General features: G+C 44.3%; 1 protein-coding gene across 1 annotated transcript in view; it reads right to left on the reverse strand.

The window, feature by feature from the left end:
* ITPR2 (inositol 1,4,5-trisphosphate receptor type 2) overlaps nucleotides 1-20578 on the reverse strand; it is a 327302-nt gene that overhangs the window by 66956 nt on the left and 239768 nt on the right. The window contains exons 38-47 of the mRNA XM_063446689.1: nucleotides 20238-20346; nucleotides 19373-19560; nucleotides 15445-15625; nucleotides 12454-12713; nucleotides 11768-11968; nucleotides 10660-10770; nucleotides 10209-10304; nucleotides 9456-9575; nucleotides 8319-8426; nucleotides 7380-7572 (exon numbers count right to left, since the gene is read on the reverse strand). Of these exons, the coding sequence (XP_063302759.1) occupies nucleotides 7380-7572; nucleotides 8319-8426; nucleotides 9456-9575; nucleotides 10209-10304; nucleotides 10660-10770; nucleotides 11768-11968; nucleotides 12454-12713; nucleotides 15445-15625; nucleotides 19373-19560; nucleotides 20238-20346 (1567 nt within the window). The remainder of the gene's footprint in view (nucleotides 1-7379; nucleotides 7573-8318; nucleotides 8427-9455; nucleotides 9576-10208; nucleotides 10305-10659; nucleotides 10771-11767; nucleotides 11969-12453; nucleotides 12714-15444; nucleotides 15626-19372; nucleotides 19561-20237; nucleotides 20347-20578) is intronic.

The following is a 20578-nucleotide window of genomic DNA, read 5'->3' on the forward strand; positions in this document are numbered from 1 at the left end:
CTGAGACTGACCCATTTGTAAATACTACCGGGGAACCAGGTAGGGCTGACTGCCGACCCATAGGATCCACAACAAACCGGTACAGGGTCGTTGTCACACTAACGAGAAACCCACACACGGGACTGACTGGACACCGGACCGCCCCAACCCCTAGAACCCACTTCCCCGACAACTCTTACCCCAGTAACTTTCTGGTGCGGCGGCGGGTAGGTCGTTCCCCGCCCCTTGCTTCCCCAGTGGAATGACCGCCGCACGAGGGTTTATCCCAGCTCAATTGAAATATTGGTCCAATAATGTCCAGGGACTCAACACCCCGGAAAAACGGGCTCACCTGCGCCGCCGACTATGGCACGCCAAGGCATCAATAGCCTTCCTCCAAGAAACCCACCTCAAAGGTGGGAACGCACCAAAATTGGAAAATCAACGCTTCCCATTAGGCTACTACGCGAACCACCCCGACGCAAAAAGGGCCGGGGTGGCGATTCTGTTCTCACACACTGTCCCGTTCCAATGCACACAATCTCAGGCGGACCCGAATGGGAGATATCTCTTCCTGAAAGGCACAATAGCTGATCATGTATACACCTTCGCCTGCCTCTATGGCCCAAACAGGAAACAACACTCTTTCCTTAGCCGAACACTGGCCAAGCTGGAGAGGTTCAGGGAAGGCTTACTGATCATGGCAGGAGACCTAAACATGCCACTGGACCCATTACGGGATACGTCTAGGGGCCAAAGCTCGATCCCCTCGCACTGCTTGAGAGCAGCACAACGTTCCCTACGTAGACTGGGATTAGTGGACTGCTGGAGGGCGTTCCATCCTGAGGGCCGAGACTACACCCATTATTCTTCTGTGCACTCGCATTATAGTCGCATTGACTATTTCTTTATAGCCCAAGAGTACCTCAACTTGCTGCTCGGTGCAGACATCGACATCATGGACCACTCGGACCATGCGCCGGTACAGATTCGCACTCGCTCGCCTCTCTTTAAACCACGAGAGAGGCAGTGGAAGCTGAATGAATCTTTGCTGGGTGACCTGGAATTCACCACTGCGATGTCCCAAACTTTGACCGATTACTTTGAAACGAACGACAGCCCAGATATGCAACCCCTGACAATATGGGAAGCCCATAAGTGCGTGATACGGGGACACCTCATCACTGCGAGCACTAGACGAAAACGGCAGAGGATGGCGCAAATTGCCGATCTAACGAGCAGAATTGCCGATCTGGAACAGACCCATAAGGTCTCCCTGGACGATTGCACTTACCTCCGTCTCACGGAGGCCCGTAGAGAGCTCAGGGATATCCTATCGCAGGGTCTGATTCACACGGCAAGGAAGTCGTCTAGGTATTTTTACGAGCACTCGAATAAAAGTGGGAAACTACTAGCGAAGATGCTACAAGAAAAACGGAGCTCCCGGCACGTCCACAAGATACACACAAAAACTGGGACCGTTACACAGCTTCCAGAGGGCATTCTATCAGCCTTCCGCGAATACTACGCGGCATTATATGCCCAAACGCAGGCTAAAAAAGGGCATGAGGAACAACTCCAGCGGGTGCGGATCGCAGCATACTTAGAGGAACATGTCACACGCAAACTGACCCCAGAACAAACGGCCGTCCTGGAGCAACCCATGTCAGTTGAGGAACTGGCGGGAGCACTGAAGGCGACTAAACCGCACAAAGCCCCTGGACCCGATGGTCTTCCAGTTACATACCTTCGAACGTTTAAAGACATCCTCCTGCCCAGACTTTTACTGGGACTCAATTCCATTCAAGACGGGGGATGTTTTCCTAAAGATTCCCTGAGGGCAACGATCGCGATCCTGCCGAAGGAAGGGAAAGACCCGACCAACTGTTCCAGCTACCGGCCGATTTCGTTGCTTAACGCGGACGTAAAACTTTTCGCCAAGGCCATGGCTGCCAGGGTGGCACAGACACTCCCGGACTTGGTACACGCGGATCAAGTCGGGTTCATCCCAGGGAGAGAAGCAAGGGACAATACCATCCGGGCCCTTAACATCATACACAACGCGGCAGCAAGCAAACGAGACATGGTGCTCCTCTCTACCGACGCCGAAAAGGCGTTCGATAGAGTGGACTGGCATTATATGGCCGCTACCCTGGACCACATGGGATTCGGGCCGCGCCTGCGAACTTGGGTTGCGGCGCTATACACCGCACCCTCAGCACGCATAAGGGTCAACGGAGTGTTGACAGATTCATTTGACATCAGCAACGGCACGAGGCAGGGATGTCCCCTGTCCCCTCTACTGTTCGCCCTTACACTCGAACCCTTTCTGGAAGCAGTCCGGCAACACGGGGGGATCACGGGACACCACATAGGGGGGAAGGAGCATAGAGTGGCGGCGTACGCCGACGATATGCTCTTCTTCCTAGAACAGCCGAGAATCTCGACACCGAATCTCCTGGAAGCATTTCGTATTTACGGTGAAATATCCAATTTGAAGCTCAACCTGTACAAATCTGAGGCTCTGCCTCTCACCAGGGACCAGGCGCTTAGACGTCACCTTCAAACGCAATTCCCATTCAAAATATGCACCACCAAACTGCGCTACCTCGGCATCTGGCTGCCAGAAGACACAAAGGACATATACCAACTTAACTTCGCGCCCCTTTTGGCAACCATACAACAAGATATCAAAAGGTGGACGGCCCTTTACGTCTCGTGGTTTGGGAGGATAAACGCCGTAAAAATGAATGTCTTACCTCGCATTCTGTACCTCTTCCAGACGTTGCCGACAGCAATCCCAAGGAGCTTTTTTCAATCGGTGTCGACCACCATACGACAGTTTGTCTGGAATCACAAACCTTCACGTATAAGAAGGTCCACACTGGAACGCCCAAAAACCGAGGGGGGAGCGGGACTGCCGTCCATCGTTACATACTATCAAGCTACCCACCTCCATAGATTGGTCGACTGGCATGCCAGCCCGAGCACAAAGCAATGGGTTCACATTGAAATACAACAGGCCAGAGGCAAGATCCCTGCACAATTATGGCTTGGAGGCGCTTCCCTTGGGGAACTGCGCACAGGTAACCCAATGATAGATGCGACGCTGCGGGTTTGGTGCAGTGTGCGCTATAACAGAAACCTCACGACATCTCCCAACCCACTAACGCCCATCACCAACAACCCGAAACTGGCAGGGGGGCTTAACCCGTCCGACCTGCGGAACCTAGGTGCACAAGACTGGGTATACATTAATCAGTGGTGTATTGGACCGACTTTGAAACCGATAGCGGTATTGTTAGATGACCGTAGACCTAGCGGGCTGGACGAATTCCGATACCACCAGGTTAAACACTATGTTACTTCGGTGGCGGGCAAACACCACCTACATCGCCCACTGTCCCACTTGGAGAAGCTTTGTGCGGCAAGGCACCACCTTTCACATGGGGTCTCGACCTTATACACATTGCTCCAAAGCAATGGTGGCAAAACACCCCTAGGATTCACGGAAAAGTGGGAAAGAGATGCAGAGGTAGAACTCACGGAAGAAGACTGGGGAAAAATTTTCCAACTAACGCACAAAGGGACTATCTGCACCAAATACCAAGAATGTAATTACAAAATCCTGACGCATTGGTACAGAACACCGGACGTTCTTCGCCATGTGCATGATTCGATCTCGAGTGTATGTTGGAGATGTGGCGCAGAGGACGGGACAGGGATACACATATGGTGGAAGTGCACGCACATCATACCATACTGGCGAATGGTGCAAAGAACAATCAAAGACATCACGGGAACGGAGGTCCCCTTTCAGCCGTTACCTATGCTGCTAAATCACACGACTACGCCGACAAAAGTATACAAGAAAGGTCTTGTTATACACCTGCTGACGGCGGCGAAAACGCTCATTCCAACGATGTGGAAGAGCCCGGCAGTGCCCACGTACCAACAATGGATAACCAGAGTGGAATCCATATATGACATGGAAATGATGACGGCATCCCTGCAAGGCCGCTCGGACAACTGCGCCCGGACGTGGTTCCCATGGATGGACTATATTTCTAGGAGAGCAGCGGAGGCCAACACGGAAGGGGACGGGGACACCAGTGCCGCCGCACGAGAGATCCCGACGGGTTGACTTGCACTCAATGACTCTATTACACCCGACTGACCTCACCTACGACGGGACTCCCCCACGCTTCTCCTTATTCCTTCTTCCCTACCCAGGACAGTTTGACGTCAGACGGACCATGACCACGGACAGGTGCTCGACAGGTGAAAAGAGGGACGGACACAATGTAGACATCACAAGCGACTTCAACGACTAGTGAGGCTGGACGAGATACATAGGATACCCTTAGAAAACACAACCACGCACTGGCATAAGCAGGGACCCCTGACGAAGGGACTGCCCTGGTTCGACTACAACTAACGGAGACTGACAGGGGCTACCAGCACCCACACCATGACAGGAAAACGGACACTGACAGAACAATGAGACATAGGCAAGCATCAGACACACACTCACAACCACCGCATGATGCTGCCAAACACCGCCAAACACGCCCCATCCCACCATAACCCAGGCACCTGATAGCAAACATACACGGACCTACATCGCACTTGCCATCCTGATAGACCCTCTCGGATCAGGAAGGGAGCGGGCAAACACCTGACTTACAACTGAATGGGATTAGGTAGAGGATAACACGAACGTAGGCCGTAAAGACAACCCACCTATCCCTGGACCCTGACTTCCCACACGAACTCAAAAAAGTCAACCACATTCACACTGCCATCGTCCTTAGCAATTACAGACATGGGGGGAGATAGAAGGAGGGTTAGTAATGAACACCTAACGCTAGCGACCGCTACGACAGTACAGCAGGGAAACAATCGTGAACAGTCATGACACGGCTCATACTAGACAGGGGATGCAGACGTTGAAGTTATTCGATACAACACACGATAGATGGGATCAATAGTGAATACGCCCACGCAGATTGGGGGACACAATGACACCCAACCAGGTATGACACCCCCGCTGTCTCCGCCCGCAACTTCAACTTGCGAGTACGGGGACATGCCAAATTAGACAAAACCCGCCTGCTTACCGAAGTGCCTACTATTGTTCCCGCCTAGAGCTCTAACTAGCACCCGCACATAGCTTGAAGAGAAGTTTAATCGGGCTGTTGGGAAATGAAACTCTTACATTGCGATACGTGGCCTACCTTAACTAAATCATAACAGTCAGGATACTGTAGGACCACCTAAGAACCAGGACGCCGGCCTGGGCCGGGAAGTCCCTACGTAAGCCTATCCATGTCATGTTATTGTATTACTGTCATACGTATGTATCTCATTGCAGTAACTATTTACTTTGACCGAACCAATGTCCATGTATGCGATTATTACTGACTGCTGTCGTAAATATGTACGCCTGTTTGGAGACTAAAGTGAAGTATTACTGTATTATCCGCTAAGTTAAAGATGTTCACTTTCCAATATACTTGTATGATGAAAAACTACAAATAAAGAATGTCAAAAAAAAAAAAAAAAAAGAAACTGGAGATACTCTAAGGTTCCATTTTGGGACTTCGTTAAAGAACATCTGGTATGTCAGTTAAAGATTGAAATGGGAATAATATCAACAGATAGGAAAAGGATGAAGGAATGGCTGTGTAAGATACAACAGACATCATTTCTTTTTATTTTTTATCTTACCCCCTGAACACAATATAAGGTATAATATAGCCTAACAAGAGCAGACTGGCAACGTGATATATTGAAGTCCTAGCTATCCTGGTCATTCTCGAAGGAATTATTAAGTAGAGCTTTATAACATTAAATGATGTGATGTAATATTTACATGTTGAATATGAGCAATGTGTTAAAATAATGGGTAAAGAAAAAGATATAACACCATGGAGGGACACCACGGTCAGAGAGTGACGGATCTGCTGTGACATGCCACAAGGAGGGACACCACGGTCAGAGAGTGGCGGATCTGCTGTGACTGCCACAATGGTTGTTGTGGATAAATAACCCAAAGTAAGTTCAAGGGAACATATGGATGCAGACAGTAGAAGCTTTTTGTCACGATTCGGGGAACCAAACACGCTAACACACACAGAGAAAAGGCGCTGTACCGGACCTTAGAGTGGCCGGGCTAAGCACACAAAGAATCGTTAGGAGACAAGCCGAGTAAGGGGAACCAGAAGACAGAATAACGAGAAACAAGCCAAGGTCAAAGGGTAGGAGAAAGTCACAAAGTCAGATAAACGAGCCAGAGAGTACGTAACCAGAAGCACAAGTTTCAGTAGCAATACTAGCAAGCAAAGACCACAACAGGGCACTGAGAGACAGGAAAGGTAAGTATATAAATCCTGTGTTTAATTCTGATTGGATAATTTCCAATCAGAATTAACAACCACACGTGGGAGATATCTATACCTCCCACTGTGATTGTAGTGCTGTGACTTTAACGCCGGGTCACGTGGCTGACCCCGGCGTTTATATGAATGCGCGGTCTCCCAGCGTGCAGCGTTATACATGCTGCCGCTGGGAGACGAGAAGGAGGATGCGAGCGCCGCCCTGGGCTGTGAGGACGCCGCTCGCCAACAGGTAGGGGAAAGGGAGACCGTGGGCGTCGAAGAACTGAGGGTGAGTGCTGCAAGCAGATTGCAGCCTCCCCTTACAGCCGCCCACGGGATCCTGACACTTTTAACCTAACCTCTTTTTGCCTCAACCCTCTGCACAGCACCGAGCATGCTATAGAATCCTGTTTGGTAGCAGTTCCTACCCCCTTAGACATATTAAAGAAACCATCCCCCGACTCTAATGGCCATAGCCTACGGCAAAAGTAATAGGCCAAGGAATTATGCCGCAAAATTATGAGGAAGTCTATATGTATACCCAGAAGCCAATAGGGCAACCACCCGCCTGGTATAATTGGTCCCAAGCACCACCACCATTAAGCTCCCTTATGCCCTAAAAAACTCTCAATGTCACTGCAGCTGAGATTTGCTGGATATTTACTTGTAACTGCCAAGCCAATAACAAAAGTAGTACCCCAGCCAGATTCTACCTCCTAAATAGGCTTCTGTCTGCCTGTAAACCCATAAATACCTTAATGATCTGTAACAGAACCGTCCAACTAGTGAGTTACCATTACCCCAGGTAACATAACAGGAGGTCCCTGCACCATTTTGCGTCTAACCTTGTAGACCACCCAGTTAAGAAGGTGGGGCTAGTAGGTCTAGTCGGGGCAGAAGAGATATAATCTGGGGTAAGGGTGAGTATACTGCGAGTGTGACCGATCTGTTGTGGCATGCCACCGGTAGGAAACCACGATGAGCTGTGACTTATCACAGGTTGTTTAATGATTTTCTTACGTCGGATTTTGTGCTGCCAGGTCATCTCGTTGTACATGTCCTCTGTCTGCTGGAAGAAATGGTTGACTTTGCTGCCCTGTTCGTCCCGCTCTGTGCTGTTGAATACTCTACACATGGTTTCCTTGGTAAGAAATTCGCAGATATTTGGCACTGGGAACACGATCTGCTCCATGGTACGATCGTGCCGAACAATCTGAAAAAAACATTGGCAAATCTTCAGCATTTTAAAATGGTTTATTGTAAATACAACTGCCCACAGACGGGAAGGCTCTTCCAGGTATCCACTACCCTGTCTAGAACTTATATTTTCCATACCTGTCAATGATCACTGGCAATGCAATATGTGATTTATCATCATATTTAGTTGGATATATTAAAGGAACAATCGGCCAAGGATCTAGCCGGCACTACAGGCCTTAACTCAGGGCAGAGTGCTTCGGTGATCTCTAAAACAATGTGACTACTTACAATGAGGGGGTGGCAGGTCATTGTACAGTTATAGTGGTTATGGTGCTTGAAATTAGCTTTAATTTTAGTTTATAGCACTAAAGTGTGGTGTAAAAAGTTTACCTGCATTATCGCGGCTATACTGTAGGGTTTTGCCACTAAAGGTTATGGAATATTTTCATGAATAAAACTACTTGGCAATGCTGAGCGACATATTTTATAAAGGCCTATTTGGAACGGCTCCCATTGAAAACAACAGAAGGGTCACTCAAAACCCCAGCAATGTCTTGGCCCACGCAGCAAATGAGGTATTTGTTCATTTAACTTATTTGCATTGTTTATATTTATGATCTAATTAAAAGGACTGGGCCAGACCAGTTATGGCTTATAAAGTAACATGTTACGTTACTATATTCATGAAGGACTGGGCCAGGCCAGTTATGGCTTATAAAGTAACATGTTACGTTACTATATTCATGCGAAGACCATTACCTCTATCTGCGCAGTATGATTGGCGTAGTAATTCAGGGCTTCGTCTCCCCCTTCTGGATCGTTCCCCGGTTTTAGCATTTGTTGCAGTATTTTATAATGACGCGCCAACTGAAAAAGAAAGAAGTGTAGTCCTGATTACTGCTGGCGGAAGACACAAAATTCCTGCACCTCATACGTAAACGCCATATTGATGCAACATGAACAAACAGTCCTCAGGACGGCTTATTAGAACAAGTAAAATGTAACAGTCTGACCACAGCACATATAAAACACCGATAACAGCAACACAGAATGTTTATTGAGGTAAATTCTCCACCATAAACCAGTGACATGTTTATATCTGTCTCTGAACTGCAGGTCAGGCCTTTACAAGAATAGCTATTCGCTTCTGGTAAACTCAATGTAGGGCGCAAAGTAATCATAGGAAAAAAATAAAGAGAAATGTAACCCGCAACCAGTGCCAGCAAATCACAGCTCAGAATGGATTCTCTGAATGAACCAAAACACAAAGTCTGCGTAGAGCAAAAAAGCACCAAAATGGGAACATTGTGCTGGGTGTAGCAGCAAATAAATGTATTTTGAATAAATTGTCACAGAAAACCACAGTTATTTATATGAAGTGAGTGGCCTAACAGCCTTGGAAAAAGCGTAATAATAAAATTATTATTTGATCATCACATATATTATTCCACTTGTTTACCCTTCCAGAACTGAAGCGAGATTTCATTACAAGATGGAGGATCAGCACTCAGTGTATTTCTGACAATTTTACTCATTTAATGGAAGCAGGAACTTCCGAGCACTGCTGTATAATCTAAGTATGAAGCTGTGACGGGGTGCCCAGGCCCATACTGGCCATGATGTGCCAGTATCAGAGGCGACGCTGGAAGGGATGCATCTGTATGAGTCAGGTGTGACTATACGCCAGGCAGACTGGCTGTCAGATCGCACAATTAAAGCTCTCTGCCCATCGGCTGAATACTCCCAACGCAGCTTGGGCACAGCAAGCGTATCTAATCATACATTCACACCAGACTTGGGTCATCATTCACTGAAGCCGAGACAGAGGACCCCAGGTAATTCTATGGCTGCTGGATATTTCATTGGTTATGGAAGTCAGCAGGATGTCAGACATACCTGGTGTGCTAATATGTAAATGTTATGACCCACAGCCCTCGGAGACACTTGCTCATCCGACCCATGGTCATCACTGTCACCATCCAACCCTTGGTTGTACGCTGCTTTTATAACGTCCACCTGCATTTAGAAATAAAACAACATTTTAAACATTCACATTTCCTGCATAGTGAAATGGTTTGTCCTGTATAGATTATATCTGTGTGAGGGACACTCAGAGATGAAGCATTTACAGACGCAAAGCATTTCCTTAAAGGGATACTCTAGCCATTAAAACAATTTTAGCTTAATGAAGCAGTTTGGGTGTGTAGATCGTGCCCCTGCAGTCTCACTGCTCAATTATCTGCCATTTAGGAGTTACATCACTTTGTTTATACAGCCCTAGCCACACATCCACTGCATGTGACTTGCACAACCTTCCTAAACACTTCCTCTAATTTTTAAACTTCTTTAATTGCACATTCTGTTTAATTTAGAATTTCTTTTTTAATAGCTTTCTAGAATATGCAGGAGACTCCTGTGTGTGGTTAAAGTTCAATTTTACGGAGTAGGAGATAAAAACTTTTGAAGTAAACACACTGTGCTGTAAGATCTGATTGAAAACTGTGTGAATCACGTCCAGGGGAGGTGTAGCGAGGTGCTTAGAGTATCCATTTAACATTGGAGGAATGAACTGTATCTATAATGCAGCCAGCACGGCACTCACTGGGTCCTATTATAAATGTTTATGAACTGAAACCAACTGTCTCTTACCAGTTCTCCTGGCCTCATGTTATAAAGAATTCGCTCCGCGTTCTCGCTGTCACGTCTGCTCTCCATGATAGCCAGCAGGAGTTTAGAGGCATTATTCTGGAAATAAAAGACAAGGTAGATGTGTCGGAATAGTCTGCATGTCGGTTATATAATGAGATAGTCTGCATGTCAGTTATATAATGAGATAGTCTGCGTGTATGTTATATAATGAGAGTCTGCATGCCTGTTATATAATGAGATGGTCAGCATGGGTTTTACATGATAAGATGGTATGCATGGGTGTTGCATGATGAGATAGTCTGCATGCGTATTACATGATAAAGATGGACTGCATCCGTATTACAGGATAAGATGGTCTGTATGTGTGTCAGATGATAAGATGGTCTGCATGGGTGTAACATAATGGGATGGTCTGCATGCTGGGGAGGGGGAAATCATGCTCACTCTTCACCTTAAGCTGCAGAACTAAATCCATGCGATATTTTCCAAGAGGGTTAATGTCATTTAGAATCAAAGCGATAATTATATCGATCCCATTGGACTCGTGAGTAGCGATGCACGTCTGTGTAAACAAATCCAAGAATTTAAAAATAATTATTATTTTATTAGTTATACAGTGCCAGCAAATTCTGTAGCGCTGTAAAAGAATATATCAAGATCATCCATTTAATTGCCAGACTCAAAAACAAAAATGAAAGAGATATTGAATGCTCACTCAGAGCTAGGAACCTGGAAACCCAGTCCCCACATGCTGTCTCATTATTGTCCATCTAATGCCAATAAAGCAGAAATGTTACAATTAGAGACTTCGTCATATTTACTAAACTAGTACCAGGGACAAGCTGATGGTACGTTTACCTATTATCCATCCTGGCGACCAGCTGATGGTACGTTTACCTATTATCCATCCTGGCGGCCAGCTGATGGTACGTTTACCTATTATTCATCCTGGCGGCCAGCTGATGGTACGTTTACCTATTATTCATCCTGGCGACCAGCTGATGGTACATTTACCTATTATTCATCCTGGCGGCCAGCTGATGGTACATTTACCTTTTATTCATTATTATACATTAACAGACAGTACACTATCTGACTGTAATTAAAAAAGCCAAACGAGTAATCCGAGTGAACAAATTGCACATTCATTCGGTAAGCATTCGTTTGTTCAGCTCACTCCCATCAGACTTGATGAGCATGAGCCGAACTAACGAATGCGCACAGAATGAATGTGCCATTCGTTCATTCGGATTATTCCTTTGGCTTTTTTTAATTACAAATAGTTTAATACAAAAGGATGAACAAACAAACAAATGGTGCATGGAAGAATTTCGTTGGGCGCCCATTAGTTTGTCTCTCCATTCGCTATTCGGACAAATAAACGAAAATGCCTATTTTCGTCAGGAAATCCATCCATCCAAACACGAACGCCCAAGTCTAGTACTCAGTGTATAGCTCTGCGGCCAACTGATGGTATGTTTACTCACAATATCACTATGATACTTTACACATATATACTGCAGCATCTGTGGTGGAAATTACAACATGAATGTAATCACCTGATTTTCATGGCACGGTCCCTGGCAATATTCAGTCAAGCTCTCTAAAGTCTGGTTAACTAAAGCCACGTTCCTCTCGTTTATATAGAGCCCAAGGAGCCCCAAACCGCCAGTGGTACTCCCACAAATACAATCAAGAAACTGCAGTGTCTCGCACACTAGGTTATAGTTGGTTTTATTGTTCTGATTTCTTAGAAAGTTCTGGAAAAAAAGGAAAATGATTAAATTCTCTGGACTTTAGACATAGGAGGAGGAGTTAATACTGTCACAAATCAACATAGAATGAATTGCTAGCTAAGCATCATGGGAAATGGAAGTTTAACAATAACTGGAGTGGTAAGGTTAGACATTAGTAACTTGGGATGTGCTGAATACAGGGTTAAGTATCAATCTTTTATTCATCTATAAACTGCATTATAAGTCTTTTTTTGTAGCAAACTAACATACAACATTATTCACTAATTGCACTATTTGCTAACACGGTTATTTACTAAAAGAAAAAAAATCTTCTCCATTACGCTAGACTGTTCCGACAAGCGCCATTCTTATTGTGTCTAGCGAACATTTTGTATTTCCATTTTAAACAATGAACATGATAAAATTACAGATGGTATTTTCATTAGCTAAGATTTAAAGGGACACAAAGCACCAAACCCACTGCAGAAAATTCCACTGTGAAGTAATACCTGTAAACCTAGGTTGTGGTTCTCGCAGAGCAACTGGAGAAATCGCAGGATTGGCTGCATTATCGATATAACAGCACTCATTGCAACAGCTTCTTCTGCTGCCTTGTCTTCTGCGCCTCCATTATCGGCCCCTGAGCCCATGAGGTCAATATCTGTATCTATCTCCTTCCGGTACACACAATAAGCCTTTGATGTCGCTGAAGACGCCTCTGCCAACTGCCCCTTCATCCCGTCCTTCAGGTGCAACTGAGTATCTCTTACTGTAAGAAAAGAAATGAGGATATAAAACACCAGAACAAATGAGCCATTTCATCAAGAATGGAACCCTTCAATGAAGGACACTTCCTACCACAAAGGGAACAAGAGAACAAGAGACACTTCCTACCACAAAGGGGAATAAGAGAACGAGGGACAATTCCTACCACAAAGGGAACAAGAGAATGAGGGACACTTCCTACCACAAAGGGAACAAGAGAACGAGGGACACTTCCTACCACAAAGGGAACAAGAGAACAAGAGACACTTCCTACCACAAAGGGGAATAAGAGAATGAGGGACACTTCCTACCACAAAGGGGAATGAGAACGAGGGACACTTCCTGTCACAAAGGGAACAAGAGAACGAGAGACAATTCCTACCACAAAGGGAACAAGAGAATGAGGGACACTTCCTACCACAAAGGGAACAAGAGAACAAGAGACAATTCCTACCACAAAGGGAACAAGAGAACAAGAGACACTTCCTACCACAAAGGGAACAAGAGAATGAGGGACACTTCCTACCACAAAGGGGAATAAGAGAACGAGGGACACTTCCTGTCACAAAGGGAACAAGAGAACAAGAGACACTTCCTACCACAAAGGGAACAAGAGAATGAGGGACACTTCCTACCACAAAGGGGAATAAGAGAATGAGGGACACTTCCTACCACAAAGGGAACAAGAGAACGATGGACACTTCCTACCACAAAGGGGAATAAGAGAACGATGGACACTTCCTACCACAAAGGGGAATAAGAGAACGAGGGACACTTCCTGTCACAAAGAGAATAACAGAATTGGGGACACTTCCTATCACAAAGGGAACAAGAGAACGAGGGACACTTTCTGTCACAAGGGAAACAGGAGAACGAGGGACACTTCCTATCACAAAACGAACAAGAGAACGAGGGACACTTCCTATCACAAGGGAAACAAGAGAACGAGGGACACTTCCTATCACAGGGGAAACAGGAGAACGAGGAACCTCTTCCACAAACGCAACAAAACACTTCGTAATACAAAAAAGAATAGGAAAGTTAACACAAAAACAGGGAATGCTTTCTCCTACTAAAGGAACACTAAAACAAGACACTTGCTATAACAAAGGAGATCGCTAGACATAGGGACTTGCTTCCTACAGCAGAGTGACATTAGAAAGAGGGACAGTTCCTACAGCAGAGGGGCATTAGATTGAGGGACAGTTCCTACAGCAGCGTGACATTAGAACGATGGACAGTTCCTACAGCAGAGTGACATTAGAACGATGGACAGTTCCTACAGCAGAGTGACATTAGAACAAGGGACAGTTCCTACAGCAGCGTGACATTAGAACGATGGACAGTTCCTACAGCAGAGTGACATTAGAACGAGGGACAGTTCCTACAGCAGAGTGACATTAGAACGAGGGACAGTTCCTACAGCAGAGTGACATTAGAATGGAGTATATCAGGATAGGATATACTTCCCATTGCATGGTCCAATTCCGTGACAATAAATTATACAAACATGATTTTTCTTTTTCACAGCACCAAGAGTACATGCATGGAAATGACATCTACTGAGTAGCTCGACACCAGCATGTGATGCTTCTTCCAGTGATGTCTTCTACAAACATGGAATGGTTGAGCTCTCCTAATCAATCCTGGCTCTCCAACTGGTTTCTACGGAGCCAGTGACTTATGTACATGTGTACGGCTTTAATGATACAATGCTGTGCAGGAGTTTATGAGAAACATACAACAAGACCTCCTCATGGCAGTGGGACCAAAGGTACTGAACTATGGCACAAAATGATTTTGTCTTTTTTTTTACACTTTTTTTAGAATAATACATTGTGCTTAATAAATAAGGATAATACCCTGCATGGATCATTCTGGCACATTTTGTACCTGTCCCTTTAAAAAAGCAGAAACAAGGGGGAAAAAAAAATCAGATTTTCATTCCCTTTTTAATCAACTTGTCAATGTAATTGGCTTCTTGGAAAAATTCAATCACTTCGAAAGTACAATTTTCACTTACTTGCTTTCTCGGTCTAATTCTAATTATTTTTGGTAATTACTGCAACGGCTAATGATTGCAGCATAATTAGTTCAAACAACAAAGGGAAAAAATTGTCAACAATGTCCCTGTATGTATGAAAAACAATGTCCCTGTATGTCTGAAGAACAATGTCGCTGTATGTCTGACATTCGCTGCGGTATTACTGATGATGTGGAATATGGGGTCCCAAGAGAAGAAATTTCTTGGGATTAAATTATGGAAGGAAATATTTACATTAAAACCTCCAGCATTTTCTTTAGCTTTAGAAAACAATGCAAGTCTTATGCAAATATCAGCTGCCACAAGCCATATTTCCAAAGACTTGTAGAAAAATATTAACCAAATGACATGCCATGACGGTGACCAACCTGTGTCCAGATGGGGTAGGAGACCTCCTCTAACATCAGTTACAGGGTCCAACCCACTTCGCACGCAAGAGAGGGGGCATATTACAATTCTGAGACCGTGAAGCTTTGTAACTACAGGGCTGTGTCGTTTTAACATCCCTAAATGAACATTAATTAGGCTTGCAGGGTTTTACACAAATCCTATATTCTCATCCTGGATACAGGGATCATTAATCAACAAGCCTTCAATCTGCCTCCCCGCACCCAACTGTGTCTTGGAATAATATAATAAAATATATGACCCCCACTACCCTTAGCCAAAATATCACATCATTCAGTTTTACCTCTTTTTGTTGGAATAACAGACGAATCGTAGTCATCGGTCTTCTTCTTGGTGCCAAGGTCTATAGTGTTTACCGTGACAGTGGCGCGGATTTCCTGCTGGGCCACCTTCATTCGATCATAAAGCACTTTAAAGAATTTTTCAGATTTTTTCTGTTCATTCAGCTGATTGTAAAATGAACCCTGAAAAATCAAGATTTACTTTGATTAATTCAGAGTATCAGCACAAACCGGAACCTGGCGGTTAATTGCGGCAAATGAAACAAGGTTTATGGGAAAAACATGGAGCTGGCAAATCCTGTAGGGTTCACTGAAGAAATGCGTTGTTTATGGTCACAGACTGACGTCTCGCTCACTATACATACTTTATTAACTAACGGCAAACTGGTCGCAGAGTCACTCATTGCAAACCGCACCTGGGTTAGATAACGTCGAGTACAACTGGAGATACAGCCATTAGCTATTTACTAACCACCAAATCATACAACAAAGCTCTTGAAACAGCTAGAAAGTTTATACGGGATGGGGTTTCACACCAATATCTCCTGAAGTTTCAATTTAAACAACCAAACAACCAAGACTCCTGCTGGAAGCATTGAGACATCAGCCCTTAAACAAATAGTAATAAATAAATAGGACAAATATTCCTAAACAATGAGGCAGCCAACCATCTCTCCAACTTCTCTAGCAATGAGGTGAGTAGAAATATGGTAAATGTGCCTGGATCTCCTACTAAGCAGTAGTCACAAGGAAGCCCCCGTCCTCTTCCTATTCCCTCACCCATGTGGGACGGACTGAAAGTTGTCTTTTATGGAACATGGAACCTACTGGGGTGCTGGGGGATCCCCCAATTCCGCTGCGCATTGTTCAAACCTTTTTCCACTAGTAACGCTCATACTGCTCCCCAACATAGAGAGTTGGGGGATGCCCAATCCCACTGGAACAAAGGGGCAAATTATCAAAAATAATGTGCGCAAGGGATGATCATCTTCTCTAACTTCCCCAGTAAATTATAACAAAATATTTCCTTTGTCTATCAATTCAGCTTTGTCAGTTGCAGCATATAAACGCCAATGAGTCCACCGATAGAAGCCAACGATAGAAGCCAACCTGAAAAATTGGGCATTTTTATATTGAATTCACAACGGTCTCTCCTATAACAGTGACCCCCAGGAGACTTTGTTGTATTAGGAACACAGGAAGAGATTTGTATAATAACGGGTCATTCAATAATCAGTGATAGGTGACTTCTAGCTGAGCAGGAGATCTGTATAATAACGGGTCATTCAATAATCAGTGATAGGTGACTTCTAGCTGAGTAGGAGATCTGTGTAATCACAGGTCATTCAATAATCAGTAATAGGTGACTTCTAGCTGAGCAGGAGATCTGTATAATAACGGGTCATTCAATAATCAGTGATAGGTGACTTCTAGCTGAGCAGGAGATCTGTATAATCACGGATCATTCAATAATCAGTAATAGGTGACTTCTAGCTGAGCAGGAGATCTGTATAATCACGGGTCATTCAATAATCAGTGATAGGTGACTTCTAGCTGAGCAGGAGATCTGTATAATAACGGGTCATTCCATAATCAGTGAAAGGTGGCTTCTAACTGAGCAGGAGATCTGTATAATAACGGGTCATTCAATAATCAGTGATAGGTGACTTCTAGCTGAGCAGGAGATCTGTATAATAACGGGTCATTCAATAATCAGTGAAAGGTGGCTTCTAACTGAGCAGGAGATCTGTATAATCACGGGTCATTCAATAATCAGTGATAGGTGACTTCTAGCTGAGCAGGAGATCTGTATAATAACGGGTCATTCAATAATCAGTGATAGGTGACTTCTAGCTGAGCAGGAGATCTGTATAATAACGGGTCATTCAATAATCAGTGATAGGTGACTTCTATCTGAGCAGGAGATCTGTATAATCACGGGTCATTCAATAATCAGTGATAGGTGACTTCTAGCTGAGCAGGAGATCTGTATAATAACGGGTCATTCAATAATCAGTGATAGGTGACTTCTAGCTGAGTAGGAGATCTGTGTAATCACAGGTCATTCAATAATCAGTGATAGGTGACTTCTAGCTGAGCAGGAGATCTGTATAATCACGGGTCATTCAATAATCAGTGATAGGTGACTTCTATCTGAGCAGGAGATGTGTATAATAACGGGTCATTCAATAATCAGTGATAGGTGACTTCTAGCTGAGCAGGAGATCTGTATAATCACGGGTCATTCAATAATCAGTGATAGGTGACTTCTAGCTGAGCAGGAGATCTGTATAATCACGGGTCACTCAATAATCAGTGATAGGTGACTTCTAGCTGAGCAGGAGATCTGTATAATAACGGGTCATTCAATAATCAGTGAAAGGTGGCTTCTAACTGAGCAGGAGATCTGTATAATCACGGGTCATTCAATAATCAGTGATAGGTGGCTTCTAGCTGAGCAGGAGATCTGTATAATCACGGGTCATTCAATAAGTGATAGGTGACTTCTAGCTGAGCAGGAGATCTGTATAATCACGGGTCATTCAATAATCAGTGATAGGTGACTTCTAGCTGAGCAGGAGATCTGTATAATCACGGGTCATTCAATAATCAGTGATAGGTGACTTCTAGCTGAGCAGGAGATCTGTATAATCACGGGTCATTCAATAATCAGTGATAGGTGACTTCTATCTGAGCAGGAGATCTGTATAATCACGGGTCACTCAATAATCAGTGATAGGTGACTTCTAGCTGAGCAGGAGATCTGTATAATCACAGGTCATTCAATAATCAGTGATAGGTGACTTCTAGCTGAGCAGGAGATCTGTATAATAACGGGTCATTCAATAATCAGTGATAGGTGACTTCTAGCTGAGCAGGAGATCTGTATAATCACGGGTCATTCAATAATCAGTGATAGGTAGCTTCTAGCTGAGCAGGAGATCTGTATAATCACGGGTCATTCAATAAGTGATAGGTGACTTCTAGCTGAGCAGGAGATCTGTATAATCACGGGTCATTCAATAATCAGTGATAGGTGACTTCTAGCTGAGCAGGAGATCTGTATAATCACGGGTCATTCAATAATCAGTGATAGGTGACTTCTATCTGAGCAGGAGATCTGTATAATCACGGGTCACTCAATAATCAGTGATAGGTGACTTCTAGCTGAGCAGGAGATCTGTATAATCACAGGTCATTCAATAATCAGTGATAGGTGACTTCTAGCTGAGCAGGAGATCTGTATAATCACGGATCATTCAATAATCAGTGATAGGTGACTTCTAGCTGAGCAGGAGATCTGTATAATAACGGGTCATTCAATAATCAGTGATAGGTGACTTCTAGCTGAGCAGGAGATCTGTATAATCACGGATCATTCAATAATCAGTGATAGGTGACTTCTAGCTGAGCAGGAGATCTGTATAATAACGGGTCATTCAATAATCAGTGATAGGTGACTTCTAGCTGAGCAGGAGATCTGTGTAATCACGGATCATTCAATAATCAGTGATAGGTGGCTTCTATCTGAGCAGGAGATCTGTATAATAACGGGTCATTCAATAATCAGTGATAGGTGACTTCTAGCTGAGCAGGAGATCTGTATAATAACGGGTCATTCAATAATCAGTGATAGGTGACTTCTATCTGAGCAGGAGATCTGTATAATCACGGGTCACTCAATAATCAGTGATAGGTGACTTCTAGCTGAGCAGGAGATCTGTATAATCACAGGTCATTCAATAATCAGTGATAGGTGACTTCTAGCTGAGCAGGAGATCTGTATAATCACGGATCATTCAATAATCAGTGATAGGTGACTTCTAGCTGAGCAGGAGATCTGTATAATAACGGGTCATTCAATAATCAGTGATAGGTGACTTCTAGCTGAGCAGGAGATCTATAGTCCCAGGTGCCTCGCGGTTGTACCTGTATTTGCGTGTTTCCACCTTCGAGCAGCGCTATACCCAGCAAGATGCCTTCTGAGAATATCCGGTCATTCTTGGTGCTGACTATAACATCTATAACCAGCTCGGAGGCTCCTTCTTTATCTAGGAGACACTGAATATCCGTCATGGACACCCTGGACTTCTTATCGCTGTCCGGAATAGAAAATGCTGCACATAAATAGAACAACATAGAACATCCATCAATGTTTTAATAATACATGGCTGTTGGATGTTACGTTTTTACAAAAAAGTTTTCATTATGGCTACATTTACCAGCCCTATCTATCCAAACCTAGAGTGAATTTACTGATATGTCAAACTATGATAAGCTGCAATAGCTCTCAGTATTGATACCCAGAGATCAATACAAGAAAAGGTGGATTTACCAAAAACCGTGAACTACAAAAAGTCGATAGCCTCTCCCCTACCAAGTTATTAGTAAAAAAAAAATGATCTTTTTAGACTCGACAGAGAACAGTGAAAACAACAAAAGTGAAAGATATGAGGAATGTAAAGAAATGCCTTTCTGAGTAGTAGAGGCATGGAGAGGTTTCCAGCAGTGGTGGTAGAGGCTAGCACACATGGTTGTCCTGTACAGGGCAGTAAAACATATTCTAGATAGCTTTTATCTGCAATCACAATCTGCACAGTCTATTCACTAAACAGCGGGATTTTTCTTTAAACAGTGTCTTGAGAATTGGCTCTGAAAATGAAGGAGCCAGACAGTCAGCAGAATTCTCAGTTTAGTGAGCAGATCCCAATAGACAGAAAGATACAATGAGTGGACAATGAAAGTCCCACGCAGATACGATTGAGATCTGTTCAGTGAATACAGGGATCCGTACCTCCTGCCTGCGTGGTCTTACTGTAAGCTCCGGCCAGGGGTCCATTCAGCGTGGATCCGTGCTCGCCTTTAAAATACCGGTTGAGGAGAATCTTCCGTAAAGTGGCTCCCTGTAAAATAAGATCTATGTAAGGTGTACACGCTCTCTGGGTAGGGTATACACATTGCACATTCCCAGCTAACATTGTATTTCTTTATTTTACAGAACTTGATATTCTTTTGGAGAGAACATTTAGTAACATTTGCTGGTCTGATGCTGTTTCAGCAATGCCTTCGCTAACACATTCAGCACTTTAACAATTGTTACTAACAACAGAAATTCTAATCTGTAATACATATAAC

Source organism: Pelobates fuscus, chromosome 3 (assembly GCF_036172605.1).
Source record: "Pelobates fuscus isolate aPelFus1 chromosome 3, aPelFus1.pri, whole genome shotgun sequence".
NCBI classification, from domain to species: Eukaryota; Metazoa; Chordata; class Amphibia; order Anura; family Pelobatidae; genus Pelobates; species Pelobates fuscus.